Genomic DNA, 25,573 nt, shown 5'->3' on the forward strand with positions numbered 1-25,573 from the left:
GAAAAAAATACTCTCCAGTATTGGCCATTATTAAATGTTGACACACCCCTATTTTCTCTTTTGTGTGTGCACATTTATTTATTTATTATTTATTTATTTTGCAGTACTGGGAATGAAACCCTGGTACCATTCTATCTCTGAGATACACCCCTAGGCCTATTTTTTATTCTCTATTTTGAAACAGGGTCTCACTGAGTTGCAAAGGGCCTAAGTAGCCAAGGCCATGAACCGCAATCCTCCTATCTCAGCCTCTTAAGTGCTGGGATTACAAGCGTGAGCCACCATGCCTGGCTACAAGGTTTTTATAAAATAAGATTTCAATACCCAAAGTAGATGAAAACAGAGCTGGTAGGATTGAAGCTAGGATGAAGAGGCTGAATCTGCATCTATAGAGTGGCAGATGCCTGGAGTGCCTTATGCCTGGTGATGGGGCTAAGCCATGCCTTGCATGATTTCTAGTAGGTAACTTGTTCTGAAGACAACAGGGCCAGGGGCCACATACCTCTACTTTGTCCCCATCACAGACATTGGAGAGGGCTTCCTGTCCACCATAGCTTCTACTCATTGGCGTCCACCTTGGAGTAGCACAGTCTGAGCCTGTGCAGCAGCTCTGCAATAAGTTTGAGGACACACGTGGGTGCCTGCCTCCCTCTTGGGCCTGGCCTTGCCTTCCAGGGTGCGCCCACAGCAGTGTTAGCCCTGTCCATGGGGACACACTGTGGCTTGTCAGTAGTTGTCAGTGTGGTGACGTGGACTGTGTCTCTGGCAGGTGGCAGTCTGTGCTTTCAGAGCTCCTCAGCATTGGTGGCTGCTTCACCAGCCAGGTAACCTGCCCACAACTTTAAGGACGAGAGCAATCAAGACCCGGCCACATCTGCCTTCTTTATTTTTAAGAGAAGAGTAGAGGAGGCCTGATTCTAAGTGTGATTCCCACTGCTTGTGGAGTAATTCCAGACTCCACAGCCCACCATGGAGTCTGACTCCCTGCTGCTCCTCCTGGAGCCCCTTCTTCCCACCACCTCCCTGCCAATGGTGAATTTCTTCTAACCCTAGAAGGGCCAATTCTCTACTTTTTCTCTTTTAACTATTGTTTCTTTAAAAAATTAAAAACCTACAAAATAGTATACAGGAGTATATACACTTTATTAAGACAAGAGCATAAAAAGGATATTCCCTTTCTTGCCTTTTCCCAATCCTGTTTCTGAGAATTAGGAATTTGCTGTGTACCTTTCCAGACCTTGTCCTGTGCATTTGCTTGCTGAGTTTTTATGAGATTGTTTTTAAGACTCACTGGCATCTTGCTTGTTATGGACATTATTTTTCTTTGACTTGCTTTTTCAGTTGATGGCTATCAGTTGGATGTTTTTGCCAGGTAATACATATAGTTATAACTTAAAAATAACAAAATCCCTCTGCAATAATTAAAAACACTTTTATGGTGACAATTCAAAAAGATGTAAAGTGAAAGAAATGATTTCCAACCTTCTTTTTTGGGAAGGGGAGGTTATTGCTGCTAACTCTTGTATAAATTCACAAATACATATTTCATTTAAAATGTAGTTCTGTAGTATAGTATGTATATTATATGACATCTTGGCTTTTTCCCCTTATCTGCTTACGTAGATGCCTTGTTCTTTTTAACGAATGCATGCTATTCTCTTGTGTGAATATACTATAATTTATTTAACCATCTACTTATTGATGAGCTCATTTCATCTTTTCTGTTTGGAAAAATTGTGATCCTTTTGGCTCATGTTAAAGTTCCCCTTGCTTTGTCATGAATATAAATTATTTAACACAAAAACACGTATTGAATGCTTTCTTCCCGACACTGTGTGGGGGCATTTGGGCCACAAAATACTTTGATGGACCCTTTGATGGCATCTTCTATTCCCTTTGAGTTATCACAGTACAACAGGGTCTTCACATGCACAAAAGCTCAGAATGTGATATGGGCTAGAATGGCTAGATATGTCTCATATGCAATATTATTGGTTACTGTTTTGTTTTTTGGTGGTGCTGGGGATTGAACCCAATGGTATTCTACCTCCAAGCAACCCCCCCCCCCTCAGGCCTTTTTTAGTTTTTGTTTTGGAACAATTTCTCACTAGGTTGCTCCTTGTCTCACTAAATTGTCTCAAATTTGCAATCCTTCTGTCTCAGCTTCCCAAGTAGTGGGATTTCAGTCATGTGCCACCATGTCTGGCTTATATGCAGTATTATTAATTTCACTTAGGTAAAGGAAGGAGAAGGAGAAATTGGAATTGGACTTTAATGAATGAATGAGGTCTCGTCTCCTAGGGGGTGAGAAAGAAAATGTCAAACTTGCAGGGAGAGGAGCCAGAACGAGTTAAGTTGGCCGGAAAAGAACTAGGATGTACAGAGAAGCTGGAAGCGCGATGTGGCTAGGACATTCATTGTGGGATGGAGCAGCTGCACTTGCAATGTTTGCTGAGTGGTTCATCCCAGAAAACATTCAACCAGTGACTGGAAGGGCATGGACTCTCTACCCAGCTGGACCCCAGGCCCTCCTGGGCTGTCCTGTTCCCGGCGGGGTCCATGCACGGCCACCTTAAAGTGGTCTGACTTTTCAGAAAGTTATTTTGTCTTACACTCTTTACCATGCTGTGTTTTCTTTTCACAGTGTTTAGTCACATCAAGAAATAGAGCAGAATTCAGCCATGGCTCCCAGGAAGAGAGGTGGACGGGGGATTTCATTCATCTTTTGCTGTTTCCGAAATAATGACCATCCGGAGATCACATATCGGCTGCGAAATGATAGCAACTTTGCACTTCAGACCATGGAGCCGGCATTACCCATGCCCCCTGTGGAGGAGCTGGATGTCATGTTCAGTGAACTTGTGGTGAGATCCCAATGTCTATGTTGGTGTGGGGGAGTGGGGCAGGAGCACAGGAGAGGATGCAGATGGGCTTTTGGTCCAGTTCTTTCCTGGATGCCCTTTTCCAGTGAAATGGCCCTCCCATCCTCCATATCTGTATCTTCACTGTTAGCTCTGAGCCTGTGGAGGAAGACAGGAGGTAGAAATGGATGGCTTTTTTGCATCCAAGTGCTTTGCTGGTACTGTATGTAGGCAGAGGGATTTGGACTTTCAGGTCTTCAAATATGTGGTTGTACTGTATCCTAAGTTGCCTGGAGCTTATAGTTGTGTGCATTAATAATCCCTTCATCTACTTCACACCTTCTGGGATTCCCAGATGCACCAATACCCTTGCTCCTAACATATAGTCTTAATGTCTTAAAAATTAGTTGTACTTCCCACCTTGTCCTTGATCCTTGGTGAAAGACATTATTACTTAAGTACCATATCATTATTTAGCCTAATGAAAGGATTGGAGTAATAACTGTTGTGGGAAACTTTTTTATAGATGCTATCATATTTTAGAATACACAAGGTGTTGTATCTAGCATAGGACCCATTCATCAAGAGAAGGAAGTGGGCTCTTCAGCTTCACTTTCCAGGTACTGTGGGAGTGGTGTTTCTTTCCATTCTGTGTGTCAGAGAATACTCTGGCTCCAAAGGTGCTGAAATGGGGATTGGGAAGACCTGGGCTCTAACTTTATCTATGTAAGTATAAAAAAATTACGAAGCCCATTTTTGGAAAGTGGAAAAAAATAAGACTGCTTCTTAGGTTGATGTAATATTTTAATGAGAACAGTCCATGGTGGGAGTAGCCCAATGCCAGGCTCTTGAAGGTGCCTGGTCAGTGGGACGTGAGTTCCGCAGCCTCCCTTGATCGCTGCTGATATTTTGTCATGGAGTTTGTTCTAATTGACACATTTAGATTTAACAAATCCCAGAGAATGCTATCACTTTGCATGACTCTTAGGTCAAGAAAGTAGGCCATGTCACTCCTCTCCAGGGGTAATATAGGAAACAGACACTTGGCTCTTACAGATCAGAAGTCACTTATAAAAACAAAAAGAGAAGCCAATGTGAGCACATTTGTGAAGTTGATGTTTGGGTTCTGGTCTCTCATGGATTTATTTCTAATCTAAAATGGTTGGGAAAAAGATGGCTGTGACAGCATATTTGTACTGTATGATATTGGATCTTTTCAGTGTTTAAGGAATCTGTACCCTCTTCCTGCTCTACTAAATGCAGAACAGAACTTTATTCTAGGTATTAGTGGAAAGGTGGAATCTGCCCACACATATCTGACCATCTCAGTAGCAAAAGGGATCAGTGATGAAGATGGGGTAATGCCATCAAAGGAGTAGGGCCCTTCTGCATAGCCCGTGTGTGTACGTGTCGTGGGAGGCAGGGCCAGGCGATGAGGAATGTGCTCTGGGAGGCTTGGTGGAGGAAATGAGCTGTCAGCAAAGGGTGGGGATCAGTGCTAATGGCTGTCTCGGTCATCTTAAGCAAGTCTGCGTGGTAGTAGCAAAACCTCAGTGGTTATGACAACAGAGGTTCTTGCTATCCCGGCATGTCCACGAGGGCTCAGCTGTGGTCCTGTTCCTTGCCAGCGTCTGCCCAAGAGGAAAGACAGACATGGCAAACTACTAGCAGGCTCTAGGCTTATGTTTGTAAGTGGCACCCATGTCTTGTGTCCAGGTCTCATTGCCAGTGCACATCACAGGGCCACACTTGAGATCACAGGAAAGGAGGCGTCATCCTCCTGTAGGGACCAAACTTGAAGTCACTAGGGTGGGTAGGGGACACATAGTCCTCTCCCAGGGAGGGGCAGTGACTCATCTATCATGAGGGCTGTCAGGAAGGGCAGTAATGATGCACCTACAGGCTTGATCAGAATTCACTGTAAGGAGGGGTGTCACTGATAGCTGAAGGCCTCTTCCACAGCTGAGGAGCCAGGACACAGAGCTAGAGCACTGCCCCCACCAAGCATGCCTCCCACCCCACACACACACCAAGGTCCTCTTGGTCACATTCAGTCAGCTTCCCAAAATGAGACCTAAGCAGGAGCCTGTGTGGTGGCAGTCAAGGGACATGTCAGAGACAGTTTATTGTTCTGCATTCATAAGGAAGAAAAGCCCACTCTCTGCCTTATTGATGTCTCTATTCTGTGTGAAAATTGCCTACAGCTGTTACTTGTTAAAAAACCAATGCCAAACCAGAACCCTCAGCCAAAACCATTGGAAAACAAATTATCCTGAGGCTTGTATCTGTCCTGGTGAGTGACGATGGATTTTTGTCTACTCCTGACTTCAGGGACTTAGACCACAAATCCTTCCAGCTGCCTGGGGAGCCCTGGGGCAAGAGAGGTGGGCCGAGCTGATGGAAGCTTCTGCTCTGGGTTCTCCTGGGCCGGCAGCTGAACAGCAAGCAGTTCTGCCTCTGCCCATTTGCAGGAGAGGAGAGGGAGTGGCGGCAGAGTGCCCAGGCTCTGGAGTCAGACGGCACTGCCAGCTGCCAGCTCCCAGCTCTGTGGCCAAGGGGAATTTCCTTCAAGATGAGTTCTGTTTGAATTTGAGCTTATTTCCTTGCCTATAAAATAGGAATAATACTATCTTTCTGAAGATTAAAGGAGATAACTGTTTTGTGTATGTGGCACTGGGGGTGGAACCTTTAAGCTACACCCCAAGCCCTGTTTTATATCTGGAGACAGGGTCTCACTAGGTTGCTGAGGGTCTTGCTAAATTGTTGAAGTTGGCCTCAAACTATGTTCTTCCTGTCTCAGCCTCCCAAGGACTGGGATTACAGGTGTATAATTACATCTGGTGGATAACTTCTTTAAAAAAACTAACACCTAAGCTTGGCGTGGTGAAGAACACTTTTAACCCTAGTATTTAGGAGACTGAGACAAGAGGATTGCCGATTTGAAGACAGTCTCAGCAAGTAGTGAGACTCTCATCAACCTAGTAAGACTTGTTTCCAAAAATAAAATAAAATAGAGCTGGAGGTGTAGCTCAGAGGTAGAATGCCCCTGGGTTCAATCCCCAGTGCCACACACACACACACACAAAAAAAAAAAAAAAAAAAAAAAAACACCCAACAACAAAAACTAGCACATAACAGATGGATGTATTATACCCCACATCCAAATGCAGCAAGAGTGATATGAGATAATTTATTTTATTTACAGGCACAAGTCTAAGCAAAATACTCCTTCGTCCTTCCCTTCCTTCTAGAGTGGAGCCACTCCCTTCCCCCAGCCCTTATTTTGTGTTTTGAAACAGAGTCTAACTAGGTTGCTGAGAGTCTCATGATGTTTCTGAAGCTGTCCTTGAACCTGTGATCCTCCTATCTCAACCTCTCAAGGACGGGGATTACAGATGTGCACCACACCCTGGACATGTTTTTTGTTTTCTTGAAAGAGTCTGCTTGTTGTGAGGGAGCCACCATGGCCCGACATCTGTGTCTGAGAAAGCCTCTTGTAGGAGCTGGATGGCATCATGAACCAGTTTGCTTTGCCTCCTCTGATGAGTCACTCATCTGACACTTTAAAAAAGTGATACCAAATGAGTTTCCTTTAAAAAGGCTCCTTGCTGCCTTCTCATAAAGCCGGCCTGCATAGAAGACCAGCCATAGGAATGTTTTAAAGAAGGTTTTGTAAAACAGGGCCTCACTGGCCATGCCTGTTCTTTAGCAGGCTTCCTGCCAAGGCAGGGGAGCGAGAATCGTCCCATCTCAAAATGCAGTGGTTTCCGGTGGTCCTGATCCCACATTCTGCCTATCTTTTATACCAATGTCTTTATTACTGAGACATAATTCGCATACCATATAATTCATCTACTTAAACTGTGCAACTCAGTGGTATCTAGTGTACTCAGAATTGTGCAACCATCACCAAAATCAATTTTAGGACATTTTCATCATCCTATAAAACGATTTTCACATCCATTAGCCATTGATCCCCACTCCAGCCATTCCCCGGCAGCTCCTAATCTGCTTCCTACCCCCTGGACCATTCATACAAATAGAACCATGCCACGTCTGGTTCTTTGTGTGGCTTCTTTCACTCAGTACAGTGTTTTCAAATTCCATCTATTGTAGCATGTACCATACGTCATTTCTTTTTATTGTCAAATAACATTTTATGGTATGGCTATACCACGTCTTTAAATTCATTCGTCATTAGTGGACATTTGGGGTTTTGCCAGTTTGGGGCTATTGTGAATAATGTTGTTATAAACTTACATATGCAGGATTTTGCATAGAGTTCATGTGGGTATGTAACTAAGAGTGGAATTGCTGGGGCCTAAGGAATCTCATGTTTAACTTTTGAGGAACGGTTAGGCTGTTCCAAAGTGGCTGCCGTTTTACAGTTTCCACCAGCAGTGCACAAGTGTTCCGGTTTCCCCACCTCTGTCAGCTCTAGTTCCTATTCATTCCTTCTTATACTGGTTGGACAGCTGCTTTTCAAGCTGTTCTGCAGCTTCTTAACTGAGGACATGTAACGATTGAATGATTATTATGTGTTGAAATAAAGTGTCCTGCTAACAATTTGTAAATTATTTGGGATATTTTGAATGAAATATTAAGTTGAATATCTGCTTAGTCTCTGTTAAGCATACATTTTACACTTTTTTTTTTAGTGGTACTGCGGGTAGAACCCAGAGGCTTTCTCCCAGACTTATTTTATATTTTATTTGGAAACAGGGTCTCACTAAGCTGCTGAGAGCCTCACTAAGTAGCTGAGGCTGGCTTTGAACCTGTGCATCCTCCTGTCTCAGCCTCCCAAGGGCAGGGATTACAAGCTTACGTCACCACGCCCGGCTACATTTTACAGCTTGTGCGCATTAATTTTTTCCTCTGTATTCTCTACCCCTGTGTCCTCCTCCCCACTCTACTTCCTCTTTGCTTTCCACCTCAGGCAAAACAAAGAGCATGACCAATCTGAGGCTAATCATTGGTCCCTTAAAATGAGATTCAGTTGCATTCTTTTCTTTTCTACAAATAGTTAAGGGTCTTAAAATATATCATTGAACAACTCTGTGTGTGAGAGAGACAGACCGACAGACACTTGGGATTGAACCCAGGGGCATTCTACCTCTGAGCTATATCCCCAGCCCTATTTTATTTTTTATTTTGAAACAAGGTCTCACTAGGTTGCTGAGGGTCTCACTAGATTGCTGGGAGTCTCACTAAATTGCTGAGCTGGTATTGAACCTCTGATCCTCCTGTCTCAGCTTTCCCGATATGGAGATTACTAGGAGTCCCTCCTGCTCTTCTCTGGAGTAAACTCTTGCATACCCGAGGGCTAATGGTATCCTACAGAGTCTCTCAAGGCAGCAGTGACCTGGAATTGGTGTTCTTACGGTTTCTGCTTAGTTTTCTTTTGTATGTGTAGTACGGGAGATTGAGTCCAGGGGTATGCTACCTCTGAGTCACACCCCCAGCCCTTTTAATTTACTGAGATTACAGTAAATTTAATGTACTGGGATTACAAGGGTGCATCACTATGCCTGGCTCTACCTTCATTTTTCTAATCCTGAGATGTTACTAGTTCCATATTACTCTTTTTTTCTTCTGGTTAATCTGCCATCTTTCAAATCCAGTGCCATTTATTTGGCCTGTGAGTCTAATGTTTTAGGTTGATATCAAGTACTTCCTAGAAAATGTAAAATATTTTAAAGAAATGTGTTGAGAAATCCATTAAAAAACCACCCTTTATATTTCTGAGGGTTGTCAAAGAAAGATAAAAATCTTAGTGGAAGCTGGGTGCAGTGGCATATGTCTTTAATCCCAAAATTTGGGAGGCTGAGACAGGAGGGTCTCAGGTTTCAGGCCAGCATAGAGTACCTTAGTGAAGCCCTGTTTCAAAATAAAAAATAAAAAGGGCCGGAGGTGTGCTGGAGCCTGCCGGCAAGAGTAGGGGTTCTGAAGTGAAGCGTGAGGATGAAGAGTTTTTAACCCTAACGTGGGGGATCCGCCAGCCTACTATCTCTACTGGTCGACCCCTGTTTGTGGGTCAATATTTCCTACAGATCAACGACTATGCCTGGGTCAGTATTCTCTATTGCACGGACACTCCTGGCCAACGCAGCTTCTGGGTCAATCTCGTCTTTATTTCGCCGACCCTGACTTTGTTTTTCCAGAGGTATTTATACACAGCTACAAGTCAATCAACATTCTTGTGCTACCACCACCAGAATACAATAAAGACCAATACAAAACACATCATTACAGATAGGTCTATCAGTACCCTCGTGTCATCACCACCTGATCCTCTCTCAGACCTCTTTGAACTTTCTATAACCCCAAACCTTGTTGACTCTGAGAGAAGGACAGTCAGCTGAGTCAGACACCAATCTAGGGGAAGGCCTTAATGGCTCCCAACAATTCCCCCTTTTTTATTATATTTAAAGAAGACTGTGTCTGTCTTAGGTTGTTTCCTTTTTGTATCAAGGATTACCTGTCTTTGGATAATACAGAGCTAAGCTGTATATCCTGTCTTAGGTTTCCTTGTCCCAAGGAAATTTTACCTGTCTTTGACTACCAGCCTCTAAATGGGGATACGCTTCAAAGGTAAATTTTGCACTTCTACTGAAAAAATGTTCTCACTTTGTCCCGAGTCTCTAACAAACAAGGTATTGGGAGTATCATGTAACAGGTATTTCAGCAAGACATTTTCTCCAATTGACACAATGCTTTTTACATGTTGAATCAGAGTTACAGAGTAAACAAGTTATTAGTGGGCTAACATTTTTATCTCCTTTCCCTGGGTAACCAGGGCCCCACAAGACCAGATCTTCAATAGCACAATTACTTATCAGTCTTTGTCCAAAATAATCAAAAGTACCAATTCCAAAATAATACTATCAGTCTTTGTACTATCAATTCTCTGTCCAAAATATCAGTCTCTGTACTTGTCTGCAATATCACAGGTGTCAACTGCAGAAATCCCATCTTCCCAACATTTTTACTAGTTCTTTGTTCAGCATAACCAAAAGTTTCCGCAATGGGTGCAGAATTCAAAGCAAGAAGTCCCAGCAATCACGAGTTGTTACTGAAGACAGCGATCTCCCGCTGCTCCTAAATAGCTGGATGAAGTATGGGATGATCCTGGACGTACGCCCATGTTTCAGTCATCAGCATTAATCTGAGTGTTCTATCTTTCATTCATTAGCATTAATTCTATCCTTGCTTGATCCATTTCCCTTCATGGTGACACTACTTCGTCCTAACAACAATCCTACTGTCCCTTTAGGTAACGGACTGTAAACACCAGTAGGAAGGGCCTGCATTCCCATTTCAGGAGTTAATACTGTATAGGTGGAGGCACAGAGGTCCAATCCTGTGCTGCCTGGGGTTGCTCGGAAAAAGTCCTGAATGGTTTGTTTTGTTGAGAGTTGCCCTGCTGTGGTACAAATGTCTGAAGTGCCCCATAACATTGTTGCTGCGGGGCCTGAGGTGGGCCCCTCCTTCCGTTTCCCGACAGGAACTGATTCCCTTGCTTATCAATCCTTGATTTACTCCTTAGCCCAATGCTTCCCTCTTCTGCATCGAGGGCATAAGCCTGCCTCTCGTCTATTACTAGCATTCTGCCTCTGTGGACAGTTAACTAAATGACCATTTTGTCTATACCCATAGCGTTTAACCATATTATTTTTAGTTCCCAATTTTTTATGTTGTTGGAAAAGGACTTCTTGTACAGTTTTCCCTTGTAATGCTGCAGCCATAGCTAGTCCCTGTGTATATGCAGGTCCTATATCAGAACATAGTCGAGTATAATCAGAGAGGTCTCCTTTTTAAAAGGGCGTAAGGCAGCTTGACAAACAGTATTAGCATTCTCAAAGGCTAATTGCTTTACGAGCAACAGCCCTGCTTCACTGTCGCCTATCAATCAACTAGCAGTTTGTAATAACCTGGCTACAAACTCCTGATATGGCTCACCTGGTCCTTATTTTTTAAAGATCTTGTTTGTTTTCCTGAAGAAGGCAACTTGTTCCATGCTCGACGCGCAGCAGCATTGGTCTGAGCATAAGAAGCTAGACTAAATTTCAATCGCTGAGCAGTCTCCCTAAACTGTCCTTCTGCTAACATATCAAAGTTTATGGCTATTCCCTGAGCTATGTTCAAATCTGCTGTGGATTGGCATTCTTCTGCAAATTCAGACTTCCATAATAAAAAATCACCCCTTGATGAACAAGCTCGGGCTATCTGTTTCCAATCAGGACACAAAGCCTCCATGGCGAGAGTTCTAACATGGCTTGAGTAAAAGGTGCTGTTGGTCCATTTTGAGCACAGGCTATTTTTAATTCTTTTAATTGTTTGAAAGGAAAAGGCCTGTGTCCCCTAATACTTCCTTGACCATCAGGGTCTTCAGTTACTGGAAAAGCTCTGAATCCTTTAGTATCTTCTCCGTTTTCTGCAGCGCGATTTATACCTGCTTGAAGTGGTGATAGTAAAGATAAAGATCTGTGTTTTTCACTGTTTTGTTTAGCAAATGCTACAATGGGAGAATTTTGAAGGCTTGCATTGCTGATAATAGGAGAATATTGTTGAGATCCTCCCTTTTCACTATTTGAAGGAGCTATCTGATCTGCTCGTTTAACTAAAGTCCCTGAGGCTATTTGTAATTGCTTTATACAAAAATCGGGCTCCGGTGACTGTTTTTGGAATGTCTGGATAAGCCCCCAACTCATTTCTACGGTGCTGAGCAGCAGTCTCCTCAAGATGCTCCTCTTTCAGTATCTAAAGTATCTTCTTCAGGAAGAGAAGGCAAAGCGCCCTCATGTTCCCTCCCGGTTTCTCTAACAAAAAGCCTATGTAACAAAAACAAAAGCTAATCTTCTGACCCATTGTATATTATATTTTTTGACCCATTGGATTTTTACGACTCTTATGTTAGGAACGAATCTGACCTATCCTTTATTACTATTGACACGTTAGGTGCCTTCATTTCCTATCCTAGTTTCTTTCTTCATTTGCTATCTTAGTTTCTTCATTTTTTTTTTTTGAAGAGTAACTTTTTTTCTTTAAAATTTTTTTATTGGTGCATTATATTCAAACATCATATTGGGGTAAAAAACTTGTGTGTACAAACATGTACTCATCACTGATTTAACCCCTACCCAATTCCCACCCCATTCCCTCCCCATCCCTCCTTCCCTTGCTTGGCTTAGTGATTGACTTCGATATTCATTTTCTATCTTAGTTTCTTTCTTCATTTGCTGGCTTAGTTTCTTTTGCTCAAAGCTTTACTTTAGTGACCGATTATATATTATAAAATTCCCACGTTTCACCGCTACCAAAAATCTTTTGAGTGTACTCCTTTTTTATTCAGTGGTGTCCTTCACAGAATCCTCAGTTTCAGAATTTTCCCATACGGGCCACCACCTGCCGGAGCCAGCCAGCAAGAGTAGGGGTTCTGAAGTGAGGCGTGAGGATGAAGTTTTTAACCCTAACGTGGGGGAGCCGCCAGCCTACTATCTCTACTGGTCGACCCCTGTTCGTGGGTCAATATTTCCTACGGGTCAACGACTATGCCTGGGTCAGTAGTCTCTATCGCGTGGACACCCCTGGCCAACGCAGCTTCTGGATCAATCTCGTCTTCATTGCGCCGACGCCAACTTTGTTTTTCCAGAGGTATTTATACACAGCTACAAGTCAATCAACATTCTCGTGCTACCACCACCAGAATACAATACAGACCAATACAAAACACATCATTACAGATAGGCCTATCAATACCCTCGTGTCATCACCACCTGATCTTCTCTCAGACCTCTTTGAACTTTCCATAACCCCAAACCTTGTTGACTCTGGGTGAAAGACAGTCAGCTGAGTCAGAGACACCAATCTAGGGGAAGGCCTTAATGGCTCCCAAGAGAGGTGTAGCTCACTGGTTGAATATTCCTGGGTTCAAAACCCAGTACCACCAAAAATAAAATAAAAACCTGAATGGTAAGGTATTAATTGTGGATACTATTAGACAAAAGGATATGTATCCTCAAAATATAAACATAAACAAAATAATTACTTATAGGTCAGTTTTGTTAAGTACTGAGGACAGCCTCAATACTTGTAACCAGTATAGAAATTAAGACACTAGTATAGTAGGAATGAAAGAATTTAGTTGATATATTAGATTTAGATGAGTTTATAGTTACCGTGCCAAATATATTCACTTGGGAACCTACATCAGTAATCTCTTCATTTTTCAATATACTCACAAGTCACTCTGGTATGCATGGAGCTATAGGAATCCAAGTTACTGTTAAAGGTTTACCAGTATACACAGTTTGTTCTTCTATTAGCCACGAGAATTTTTACCTCTTTTCTCAGGGTATGACAATGTAATTTCTCTTGCTACTAAGACTATTTTAAGCTCTTTATAATAATAAAATTCTTCCATTATCACCCAAGTGAATAAAAAGTTTCAGTATGTCTTATCTCTTTATTTTTAAAGCTTGCCTTTACACCAAGATCATAACTAAGTATAGAAAATTTCTTATAGGAGCTATTCAGTTTCCTGTCTTTAATAAAGATGAAAAAATTAGGTAGTAGGAACATTTAATTTTAAACCAATAGATAGAAGAAAAACAACTGGTTGTAAGGAATCCTAGCTTTAATCTATTGCTTCTTAATTGAAGTGTAAAGATTTGCTTGGTAATTAACCAGAGCCAATCAGATGGTAGAAAGACTTCAAAGATACATCTAGAATATTTCAGAGGACTCTATTGTCTGAAAGCCCCAAATCAGAATCTGATGAAATATTTGCTATTAAAATAGTTCCATTTCCATGAGCTTTGCTTTCATTTAACAAATCTATAAAGATCAAAAGAGAAAATTCTGTTTGGCAAATGGGCACAACTAGTTAACACAAGAAGAAACAAATCTTAAGTAGATCTTCCCTCGACTCTGTGGAACTTTTGGATAAATCAACTGGATGAGTTCACGGAAAATTGCTTAGAACAGTATGAAAATATGCAGCACATCACGAAGGGAAGCGGGAATGTAGATATGGACTTAAATGTGTGCAGTGCTAAAATTCCTACCCAGAGCATGTGCCCTGCTGCCAAAATACAGTCATTTTAAAGGTGACAAAAATGATCTCAAACCCAGAACTCGATAAGCAAATTATTTTGGCTCTGAGAAGAGCTGATGGTTTACAGTACAGGCTAATGTTGATGTAAGTGGTTTTGCTTGTCTCTGTTAATGATTTGAATGGAACATTGCATTGTTTCTAAGAATCAACGTAGGGCTGGAGCAAATTTTTATCCCAATGGACATCACACATTTCCTTGCCCTGGCTGGAGTTCTGTCTGTGTGAAGACAATAAGATGGTGAAAATGGCTTTGTGAAGGTCCCTTGTAGTCGTCCAAGTCACTAAACACAGCCATTAAAGCTTAAGGCAAAACCCTTCCTTCTAGTGTCAGCTTAGTATTTTATCTCACCAATGTCATTCCAAGTCCTTTTCTATTTTTACCCCATTTGGACTTTGACTTCATGTTATCTGTCCAGTTACCATTTATTTCTGGATACTTCTTAATATTATTAGATCATAAGGAGAGATAGAGGAAAAATACAGGAAAACTTTCTTTTAAACAGAAAAACTGCAAAAACATGTCTGAATTAAGAAGGCCAGTGTGAGTAGAGTGCAGTGGTGCCTGTCTGTAATCACAGCTGCTCTGAAGGCTGAGGCAGGAGGATCATAAGTTCAAAGCCAGACTGGGTGATTTAGTGAGACCATATCTCAAAACAAAACAAACACACACTGGAGGTATACCTGAGTGGTAGAGCCCTTTCTCATGTAGCATAGGTGAGGCCTTGGGTTTAAGTCCTAGTACTGCCCCTCCAAAATAAACTGTTGAGAAAATGGTTAAGGATCCCCTTGAACTTCATTTTCTTGAGTATAAATTTTCAAGAGGCCTAATCATATTACCTACTTAGCTTTGGAGGCAATTTAAAATCTGATTATTTAGCCGGGCATGGTGGCACACGCTCGTAATCCCCGTGCTTGGGAGGTGGAGACAGGAGGATCGCGCAGGTTCGAACCCAGCCATGCTGGCTTAAGAGACCCTGTTTCTAAATAAAAAAGGTATAAAATAGGTCTGGGAGTGTAGCCCGGAGGTAGAAGGGCTTCCAGGAACCCCAGTACCACAAAAAAAAAAAAAAAAAAAATCTGATTATTTAATTTAGTCTTTAGGTTACCAGGTATAAATTACACAAACACAATATAGTGTAGTAATGTGCCCAGTCTCTACTTGTCTCTACATAGCTGTATAATATAGGTGTTCAAAGCCTGGGGGGGATATTTTGATCGCTATAAATAGTGTGGTTTAGGTAACCTTTCAAGCCTAATTTGAAAATGTACTTTAATAATAGCTAGAAGGGTTTGGTTGTTTATACAATTAACTGATATATATATATATATATATATATATATATATATACATACACATATACACACACACACATACATACATACACACATACACTCTGGGAACCATCTAACGATCATCATTAACTTTTTCCTTTTTTTTTCCTGTGGCACTGGGTATGGAACCCAGTGGCATTCTACCTCCGGGATACACCTCCCAGCCTTATTATTATTATTATTATTATTATTATTATTATTATTTGGTGGTACTAGGGGTGGAACCCAGAGGCTTTCTACCTCCGGGCTATACTCCCAGACCTATTTCATATTTTATTTGGAAACAGGGTCTCACTAAGTAGCCAAGGCTGGCTTCGAACCTGTGCAATTCTCCTGTCTCAGCCTCCCAAGCGCAGGGATTACAAGCATGCGCCATCACGCCCGGCTATTTATTTTGAAACAGGTTCTCAGTGAGTTGCAAAGGGCCTCACTAAGTAGCTGAGGCTGTGCTAGAACCACGATCCTCCTGTCTCAGCCTCCCAAATGCTGGAATTACAAGTGTGTGCCACCATGCCAGGCTCAATTATCATTTACTCTTATGAAACATATGTGACGTGGCCTTTGAGAGGTAGATATCCAATGCATGGATAGTATATTTCAGTTCTAAACTGTCTCTGAAAATTTTACCTACTTTATTTGGAACCCTTCACACCTAAACCCTCAATTCTCAGAATTCCTCTAGAATTTTATCCCATGCATGTGCGTGTTGGGAGGAGGTACCTGGGATTAAATCCAGGGGTGTTCAATCCTATGTTATACCCTAGCCCTAGTTTACTTTTTACTTTAAAATAGGCTCTCACTAAGTTGCTGAGTGCCTTGCTAAGTTGCTGAGGCTGGCCTCGAACCTGTGGTCCTCCTCTCTCAGCCTCCCAAGTACTGACTGGGATTATAGGTGCGTGCCACCACACCCGTCTCTGCTTTATCTTTCAATTACAATTTTCCGACTCAAGGATGAAGAGCTGGATTTTTTGGGTGGGAAAAATCAGATGCCTAAAAATGTTGGAATTTTTTTCTCTTGTCCAGTTTTAAATGATTTATTGGAAGCATCCTAAATCTGCCAGCTATTTCATTACACTTTGTAATATTTAAGAACTAAAATCAACCACATGACTGAAAGTTCATTTAGAATATACATATGGGTTGATTTTAGGAAAGATGGACAGTTCCTGGGTGTGAAAAGAGTCAGAAAGTCCTTTGTCATCTTTCTAACAGCTTGAGTTTATTTTCTTATGAATAACCTGGATCAGGTCAGATGCACTGTGAATACTGCACCTTTGTAGAGCAAGATGGCTCAGGTGTTATGTCTGGTATTTTCATCCTCAGGATCTCCCAGGCCTAGAACAGTACCGTAGTAGATGCTCAGAAAATGCTTGTGGCCTGAGTGAATGGGTGGCCGCCCAGTTACTAAAGCCTAACACCCACGATGCTCAGCGAGCATTTGAAGGAAGGCATGCATGCATGTGTGTATGAATCGATGATGGCCACGTCTTCCAGCATCTGGCTTTGTATTTTGAATAATTCCTGAAGAAGTGCGATTGTTTTGGACTGACCCCTGCACCCCACTCACCTGCTCATCCTCATGGGGATGTTAGTTACTATAGTAGCAAAGCCGCTCACATGAAGGACTGCAGATTTAAGGATAAGGGTGATGATGTTTAAGAAATCTTTTCTACTTTTGAAGGTCTGTACTACGTGTGACCTGGTAAAGTAAACATGTAGCTGCATTGTGGGAAGAGACTCCTTGTGCTAGATTGTCTTTTGACCCAATTAAAGTTTAAATGTGTCAGATGAGCTGCCAACTAGTCTCTTGAGGGGAGGGAGGCGCCTCTGCTGGCTGGTATAGTTTAGAAGAGGTGTCTGTGTGGAGCTTGTGTGGAGCTGGCTTCACGGTTTCTCCCCGAGCCTTAGGGCATCTCAGTCTGTCACTTTACAGCTGGTTCTGTGTCCCAAGCCACAAGGTTCCTCCTTTCTATTAGGAAAATGTCTTAGAAAGCCCCTCTATTTAGCTTTGTCATCTGAAGTTGTACAGATTATAGATTTAAAACCAGAAATTTGGGTGGGTGGATAGCTATTGGAAGATGGTTTAGATATTTAGAACAAAGTTGTTTATTTTAGATAGCTGAAGAACTCTGCTGGTGTTTCTGATTAATTAAAAATTAAAGTTAGTCTAATGAGTTGCTAGCTGAATAACAAAAGCTGAATAAGAAGTGTATAGATTTAGCTAGAGATCTCATCTAGTGAATGGAAGATAGTTTGCATTGCCTGCTATTAAGGGGAAGAAAAGAAATAGTATAAGACACAAAACCATTAGTAGTTAGAAGCTAAAAATTATTTCTATTAGTCAGACTTTGCTTTGGGGATTTCTTATTTTAATGTATTGAATGAAAACATGTCTATCAGACACAGAGAATCTTACTGTGTAGGTGGTGGTGAGTCATACTGTGGTATTCTGTGTAATGACTAAGAATGTTGGCAGAAATCTTATGGGCTGGAAATCTTTAAGGGTTGTTCTCTGTGTACACATCCCTTTTGGGGTTTAAAGCTCTCTGTTGTTTTCCATTTCTGCCTTCCTAACTGGTTAGGAAGAGGTAATAATTCACTGAATACACTTCTATTTAAATTGACAAAAATCTTACCTAACTTTCAGATTTCTAACTACCACCATGAAAATAAAATACTGTTCTCAGGGTCACTGTGGTTAAATTTTAAGAGCTGTGTTGGCAGTTCATGATGTCTGAATGCGATAGTCATTGGCTTTGATGAGGCTGGATGTTCATAAGTTGAACGAATTATCACAGCCTAATAATAAACTTTCCCCATACATTTATAAAAGTATTATTATTATTACTAATTATTAATTTTGCAAAATAGAGAATTAAACCCAAGGGCCCTCTACTTCTGAGCTACACCCCAGGTCTTTTTATTTTTTATTTTTGAAACAGGGTCTCACTAGCTTGCTGAGAATCTCTCTTAAATTACTGAGGCTGGTCTCACACCTGTAATCCTCCTGCCTCAGCCTCCCAAGTACTGGTATTCCAGGCATGTGTTAGCATGCCCGGCAATATTGTTAATTTTGTTTTGCTTCCAAAGCATCACCTTGTGGTCCAGTCCCCCATCTTTCTTGTCAGGCCTTCTCTGCTTGATGCCGTACTTTTACCAGGTCAGCTGACTTGAGCTCAGGTTGCTGGCTTCTCTGAGGTCTGCTTTCTGGTACTTTGCAGTTGCAGGGGCAGGGAGAACCCATCTAGAGAGGGCACTGCTAATGGTATATCCCTGAGGGAAACCAGAGGGGTGCGGCCTGCTGGGCATGTGGGAAACTCCTGACTGGGGTTAGGCTAGGTGACTCGGGGCTGTTGGCTGTGGCAAATACTTGAAGTATCTAATTTGAAGGAGAAAAGTTAGACTTGTCTGAGTAATAATAGGGTTAGAAATTCTTCAGGCTCTTAACGTTGAGTCAGAAGAATGGTTAGCTTATCAAGGACCATTAAAAAGCAAAACAAAACAGAACAAAAAACAAAACCCCAAGACACAAACCTATACCAGGCAGTGAGTTGATGAGCAGTGTAACCCCAAGGGCCTGTTTTAGCTTCTCCTCCTTCGTTTTTTTACTCCTGCATTGTCTCCTGGGTTATTTGCATGTGCTTATCCTAACCTCTGCCTACAGAGATATCTATGTGTATGTAAGGAGTTAGCTTAATTTCATTAGAAATAGAAATCCAGAATTCCTCAGAGATTTATTGTTAGCCCAAAATGTACTCATTAGCTCACTGAAATCTATTGATTTGGTACATTTTCAAAGAAATCAAATGCTTTAAATATTGCTTGGGAAGTTTTATACATAGTCTCACATTTTAATTAGCTCAGATCTTGGAAAAGAGTTTTTTGTTATGTGGTATTAATCTTTCTACTCATTCAAGACCCTTATTGTATATTATTTCAAAATTCCTTCCCTTGCTTTATCTAGCAAATCAATCCATTTCCTTAGATTGATTTGTGCTGTGCCAATTGTTTTCTGATTTGCGCAGGTTTCTCCATGGAGCTGCCTGCTTACTCTAGAGTGTAGAACTGGTGAGATTTCTTTGTACAGAGTCATTTCAAGTGGGACTTAATAATATGCTTTGTTAGGGGAGAAGCCTAGCACACATAGTTCCCACAGCTGAGCTTTCTTCACAGGTCCTTTCTTCTTAAAAAAGCCTTTTCTTCAAGATATCATAACTATATAAAGTACATGTTTTATACAAATACAAAAGTATAATTAACGCTGGGCGTGGTGGCGCACGCTTGTAATCCCCGTGCTTGGGAGGCAGAGACAGGAGGATCGCGCAGGTTCGAAGCCAGCCGCGTGCGCTGGCTTAGGAGACCCTGTTTCCAAATATAAAATGTAAAAATAGGTCTGGGAGTGTAGCCCGGAGGTAGAAGGGCTTCCAGGAACCCCAGTACCACCAAAAAAACAAACAAACAAACAAAAAAATATAATTAATACCATATCCAAGAAGAAGAGCCTGTTGGGTTCTGTCTGTTGGTTTTAGTTTTTATGGAACTTAACCTTTCTATAGACAGAGATGATTCTTCATACAGAGGTTTCTCCATTTACCACTTGCTAAATCATGTCTTTTTAGTTGACTTTCAAAGCTCTAGCAAGAAGGGATAGTACAAAACGAATTCTGTAACCAGGGATCCTGGGCATGCTTCCGGGGTCCTGGCTGGTCACACTCATTTGTTGATTTCAGTGGCAATCCTGGGTGTGGCACACCAAGAAGCCAGTGCTTCTATGGAACCATCACCAGGAAGAAAACTAGGACCCAAGTCAAAAAAACCTCACTAGCTATCCAGGACTTCTTGTTAACATTAACATAGCACTTGATTTAACTGTTACTTGTATACATCCCAGCTATGTCAGATACTGTGTTAGGGATTGACAACTAATGCAGAGATGAATAGAACAAACTGAATTCCTGTCCTCTGGGAGTAAGTTCCTAATAGGAGTTAGACTTGCCAGTAACATAAGTGTAGCCATGCGATTAGTACTGTAAAGCTCAGAGTTGCTGCCACTCCTAGGAAGGCAGGATGGGCTACCTGGTGGGAATAGTTGAAGTCGGACAAAACTTGGGTGGGTAGGATTGCTCCTTAGACACAGTGGGAAGGGATCACTGGGAGAAGAGGACGGCATGTGCAACGTTTAAGAAGTTGGCAGTTTGGGATCAGAAGAGTGAGAGGGTGTTGCTAGTGCAGGAGGAGACAGGGTGGGCACAGCAGCAGTGGCCCTGTTGCAAAGGGCCCTTACCTGCTGTGGAATTTGGACTTCATCCTGGAGAGAAAGGGAACTGTTAAAGCCTTGTATCATCTTGCCTTCCCAAGTAGATTCTACATTCCTTGAAGTCGAGGGTGTGTTGTTCATCCTTGTGTTCTTTATAAGGTCTGGCCCTGGTCCTGGAATGGGTAGGGCAGCTCATAAGTGTTGATAGATCTCTTTTAAAAAACAAAATTTATTGGTGCATTGTAATCATACATCTTAATGGAGTACGAGATGGTAGAGGCATACATGCACACATAACTCATTTAACCCTTCCCCAATTCCCACCCCATTTCTTCCCCCTCCCTCCTTTTTATGTTTGGCTTAGTGATCGACTTTTATATGTATGGGAATGTACATCATGTACATTAGGGAATTTCCTTCTTCCCCCCTCCCAGCACCCCCACTTAGGCCTCCTTATTTGTACATCTATGGCTTCTCCTTCATTTAGAGTTTCGACGGATCTCTTAAGGCTGAGATAGTCTCTCAGAGTCTTGCTTGCTCCAGCCATGTGAGTCACAGCAGAGAGACTTTTGGAATGAGGGGTCTTAGTACATCCTGGACGTTGTGCCTGGGCATGCTCTAGGTTATTATGCAAGTTTGCTTTGGTCACTCTGCTTGCTCAGTGTCCACCGGTGACCTTCAGTTACTTTGAGGATAAAGACCAAAGTCCCAGGTGACTCTCCCAGGCTCCGTTTGCTATCAGTTCACGGCCCTGGGAAAGCCTTCACTTCCCATTTCTCCCACAGTGGCTCTCAGTGTGTGAGCATCCCTCCATGAGTGAGACCACTTGATTTCCCTTCTACCCTCATGAAAAGTTGGTAGCTTTCTGTCCCTTCACCTATCACAATGTCCGACACTTACTTACTTGTTTGTTTGTTTATTTATTTATTTCTCTCTTTCTTTTTTCTTTCGTTCTTTCATGGGAATGAATCTTTGAGATAACTAAGGGATATATTATTGTTCCGTCTTCAGATAAAGAAACTGAAGCTCAAAGTTTAATTCACTTGTCCAAGGTTGCTTACACAATCAAAACTAGACCTGGCCGGGCGTGGTGGCGCACGCTTGTAATCCCCGTGCTTGGGAGGCAGAGACAGGAGGATCACGCATGTTCGAAGCCAGCCGCACTGCCTTAGGAGACCCTGTTTCCAAATAAAAATAGAAAAAAAAAATAGGTCTGGGCGCGTAGCCCGGAGGTAGAAGGACTTGCAGGAACCCCAGTACCACAAAAAAAAAAAAAAAAAAAAAAAAAAAAAAAACTAGACCTGGAATGCTGGACTTCTGCTAACAAAACCTCCTTCTTCATGCTAACAGACAGACAGTCGATGGGTGACTTTTCACGGAAGCGGTGTGATCCCACCCACCTGTTGACTGGGCGATAGAAGAAACAGTGAAGTGGTCAAGGACATGGGTTCTGTAACCAGACAGTCTGGACTCCAGTTGTTCCTCCACAATTTACTGGCTCTGGTGCCTTGAGCAAGTGACTTAATCTCTCTGTGACTCAGTTTTCTGGAAAATGGGATAATAATATTACCCACTTTATAGGATTGATATGAGGATCAAAATAAAACACTACTATTCTAGTGATCATACATAACACTACTATTAAACACATGGAAAATGCTCAAAAATTGTTAGATATTATCAGCATGTCTCTCTCCCTCTTTCCCTCCCTTTTCTTTCCTATACTGGGAATTGAACCCCAGACCTCATATATAGTAGGCAAACATTCTACTACTGAGCTATACACCTTCAGACCCACATTCCTTCCACTGCCTTACTATAATCTAAAATTGTATGTAGAGACCCTATAGCAGTTTTTCTATTTTTCACTCTATGAAAAAAATTTTTTGTGTGTATCTGAAACCATCCATCTACCCTTAAGTTCTAGTTCATCTGTGTTTTCTCAATTTAAAATGGGTCATTTCTTTATCTCAGTAGAAGTAGACATTATCTACCTCAAACAGCAAAATCAAATACTATTAATACCCTTTGCTGTGAATTTCTAGGTTTGGGGACTCACACATTTCTTCATACCTCTGCTCAGTTAGCAGAACTGTGCTAAAGTATAGTAAAGGATGTGATATGAATAGGGCTGTTCTTTCTCACAAATTAAATACCTTTTTTTTTAAAGCTAAGCAACATATTATTGAGCTGTTTGATTAACTGACTTGATTGGTAGGAAGTGATTTGCGTTACTCTTATTACCTTCATTCCTCCATATCTGAGAGCAGGTGTGACTTACAGAAAATTTAAAAAAAAAAGAAAGGAAGGGGTACTACACATATAAAACAATAATATGCCAAAATTCTGCCATTTTAAACATGTTAATCATTCCATTTTAATCATGGAATTTTCTGTAAAAATTCTTCATTCATTCCCTAGTTATTCATTGTGGAAATTCTTAATAGCTGGTTTCTTATGATTAGGGTATAATCATGTAGATGTTAGGTGTGTGTGTGTGTGTGTGTGTGTGTGTGTGTGTGTGTGTGTGTTTAGTGACTTCACTGTTTATCTTGTTCTTAAAAGAATATAGCGCCGGGCGTGGTGGCGCACGCTTGTAATCCCCGCGCTTGGGAGGCAGAGACAGGAGGATCGCACAGGTTTGAAGCCAGCCTCGCTGACTTAAGAGACCCCGTTTCCAAATAAAAATATAAAATAGGCCTGGGAGTGTAGCCCAGAGAAGGGTTCCATCCACAGTACCACAAAAAAAGAAAAGAAAATAGCAACTGACTTGTGTTCAAATGACGAGAGAAATAACAACAGTACCATTTCCATACTGTGCCAGGCATCACGACATGTTTAGATGATGTTGGCAATCCTTGCAAGAGAAATAACGTGCCCATCCTGGAGAGGAGGAAGTAGAGGCTTAACAAGACTAAGAACTTCCCTGGAAAAGTGGGCACATACTAGACTCTGGAGGCATAGGTGTAAATGAAATAGGGTGGAAGGGGATTAGTAGACTCAAACCAGGCAAAATAAGTTGGGTTATTAATGGAAGACTCAAGAGGCAAGCTGAGGAATGGATACTTGGGCTTTCAGTTAATATGGAGGTGATCAAGATTTTATAATTGTAAGCTTGTTACAGCACAGTTGTTCCACTGTCAGGGCAATGAATTTAAAGCATGATCTCCAGACCCAGCAGCGTCAGCAGCACCTGAATTTGTAATAAAAATGGATGTGCTTGCCCCTTCTCTGAACTGTTCACTCTTCAACACTCTGCCATCAGTGACTTAAGAAGCTTTCCTGGTGATTCTGATTCTCAAGTTTGAGAACCATTGCTTTCAGAGGATTTTAGTGTGCTAAATAAAAAGGATTGGAAAGTCAGGGGAGAGACAGTGGGAGGCTGTGCAGGAAGCCCAGGGAGAGGCTATTAGGGGTAAGTTTGGGTGGTTTCATTGGGAATGAAATCAAGAGAAAATCATGAGATTTTTCAAGGAAGATGTAATAGGACTTAATGACTAAAATGTGGTAGGAGTGTAAGATACAGAGCCAGTCTTCTAAGTATGCATGTCCAAAAGACTTGTGTGTGTGTGGAGGGTATTGAGACCTTATTGTGCTTTAATTTAGAGTGTTTATGTCTTACCCACACCCACCAATCTACTACCCGCAACTAAGTAACTTTCCTTTTTTGTAATAAAAAAAGTACCAGATGCTCAATACCAATAATAACAATAACTATGAATTAGGGTCTTATTAAATGTCAGGAACTTTTCTCAAGGCTTTTGATATTCATTATCCTTTTTTCCTATTTCATTAGTTGTGAATATCCATAAATTGCCTTCATTTAGTACCCAATCTAAGCTGTGCACCATGGCAAAATAAATGTTTCTAAACTCTGATCTGAGAGACTGAGTCTGGACTCCATAGTTAGATGGCTCTGGGCTTAAAACTCAGTGCTGTCATTTAGCAGGTATGTAGTCTTAAGCAAGTGACTTTCCCAGTGTTCAGCCTCCATGTCCCCAGCTCTATTACAAGGAGCTTATTATCATGACAAGGATGTAGTAATGAGTGGACCTTGTAGGATCATAAATAAGAAAATGCCTGCGCATAAAATACTGAGGAAGTATTAGTTGGGGCTCATGGTGATGCTGATGCTACATTCTTGCTCAAAACTTCATTGGCTCATCTTGTTCAAGAAAACAAACTCCTTAGTCTGGCAAGGAAGATTCCACAAACTGGTCAAGTCTTATCTCTCAGACCTTTTATTTGATGACCTTTTGCATAACACAATGCTTCAGCTAAGCTGGCCATGGTGCTCAAATGCACAAGCCTGTTACCACAGCCTGGCCTTTGTTTCTGTTACTTTTTTTAGGTAGCATTTTGTCACTACCACAAAATACCTGAGACAATTGACTTATAAACAGAAAAGGCTTATTTGGCCCACTGTCTTGGAGGGAATTTGCTCCATTGTTTTGGGCCTGTGGTGAGGCTGCACGTCAAAATGGGAGTGTGTGGCTGAGCAAAACCTCTCATCTCATGGCCAGCAAACAGAGAAAGTGGCCAGAGTACCACAGTCGCCTCTGGGGGTACGCCCCCAGTGACCTAAAGACCTCCTATCACACTCTACTTCCCATTAGCGCCACCCCAGGGACCAAGCCTTTAATAGAAGAACCTTTGGAGGACATTCAACTTCTAAACTATAGCATTTGCTCCCTGCCTCAGGTCCATGACCCCAGGGCCTAGCCTGAGTCAGTGTTGTAAAGCTGTTCCCAGCAAACCCTCGTGTGTGTGTGTGTGTGTGTGTGTGTGTGTGTGTGTGTGTGTCCCTGGATCGAACCCAGGGATATTCTACTTCTGTGCTATACTCTCAGGATCCTCCCTTTCATTTATTTATTTTTATTTTTATTTTCATTTTTTTGTGGCACTAAGGGTTGAACCCAGAGGCAATCTACCTCTGAGCTGTACTCTCAGCCCTACTTCATTTCTATTTTGAAACAGGGTCTCACTAGGTTGATGAGAGTTTCACTG

At 41.8% G+C, this 25,573-nt stretch overlaps 1 protein-coding gene across 2 annotated transcripts in view; it reads left to right on the forward strand.

Annotated features, from left to right (window-relative positions):
* Positions 1-2,666: 2,666 nt before the first annotated feature.
* DAAM1 (dishevelled associated activator of morphogenesis 1) overlaps positions 2,667-25,573 on the forward strand; it is a gene marked incomplete at both ends in the record, with an annotated part of 104,181 nt that continues 81,274 nt past the window's right edge. The window contains one exon of one of the 2 annotated variants that reach the window (XM_080707793.1): positions 2,667-2,864. In XM_080707793.1, the coding sequence (XP_080563919.1) occupies positions 2,682-2,864 (183 nt within the window). The remainder of the gene's footprint in view (positions 2,865-25,573) is intronic. The other variant, XM_080707792.1, reaches the window with a different exon arrangement.

Source organism: Muscardinus avellanarius, assembly GCF_963383645.1.
Source record: "Muscardinus avellanarius genome assembly, chromosome: 12".
Lineage (NCBI taxonomy): Eukaryota > Metazoa > Chordata > Mammalia > Rodentia > Gliridae > Muscardinus > Muscardinus avellanarius.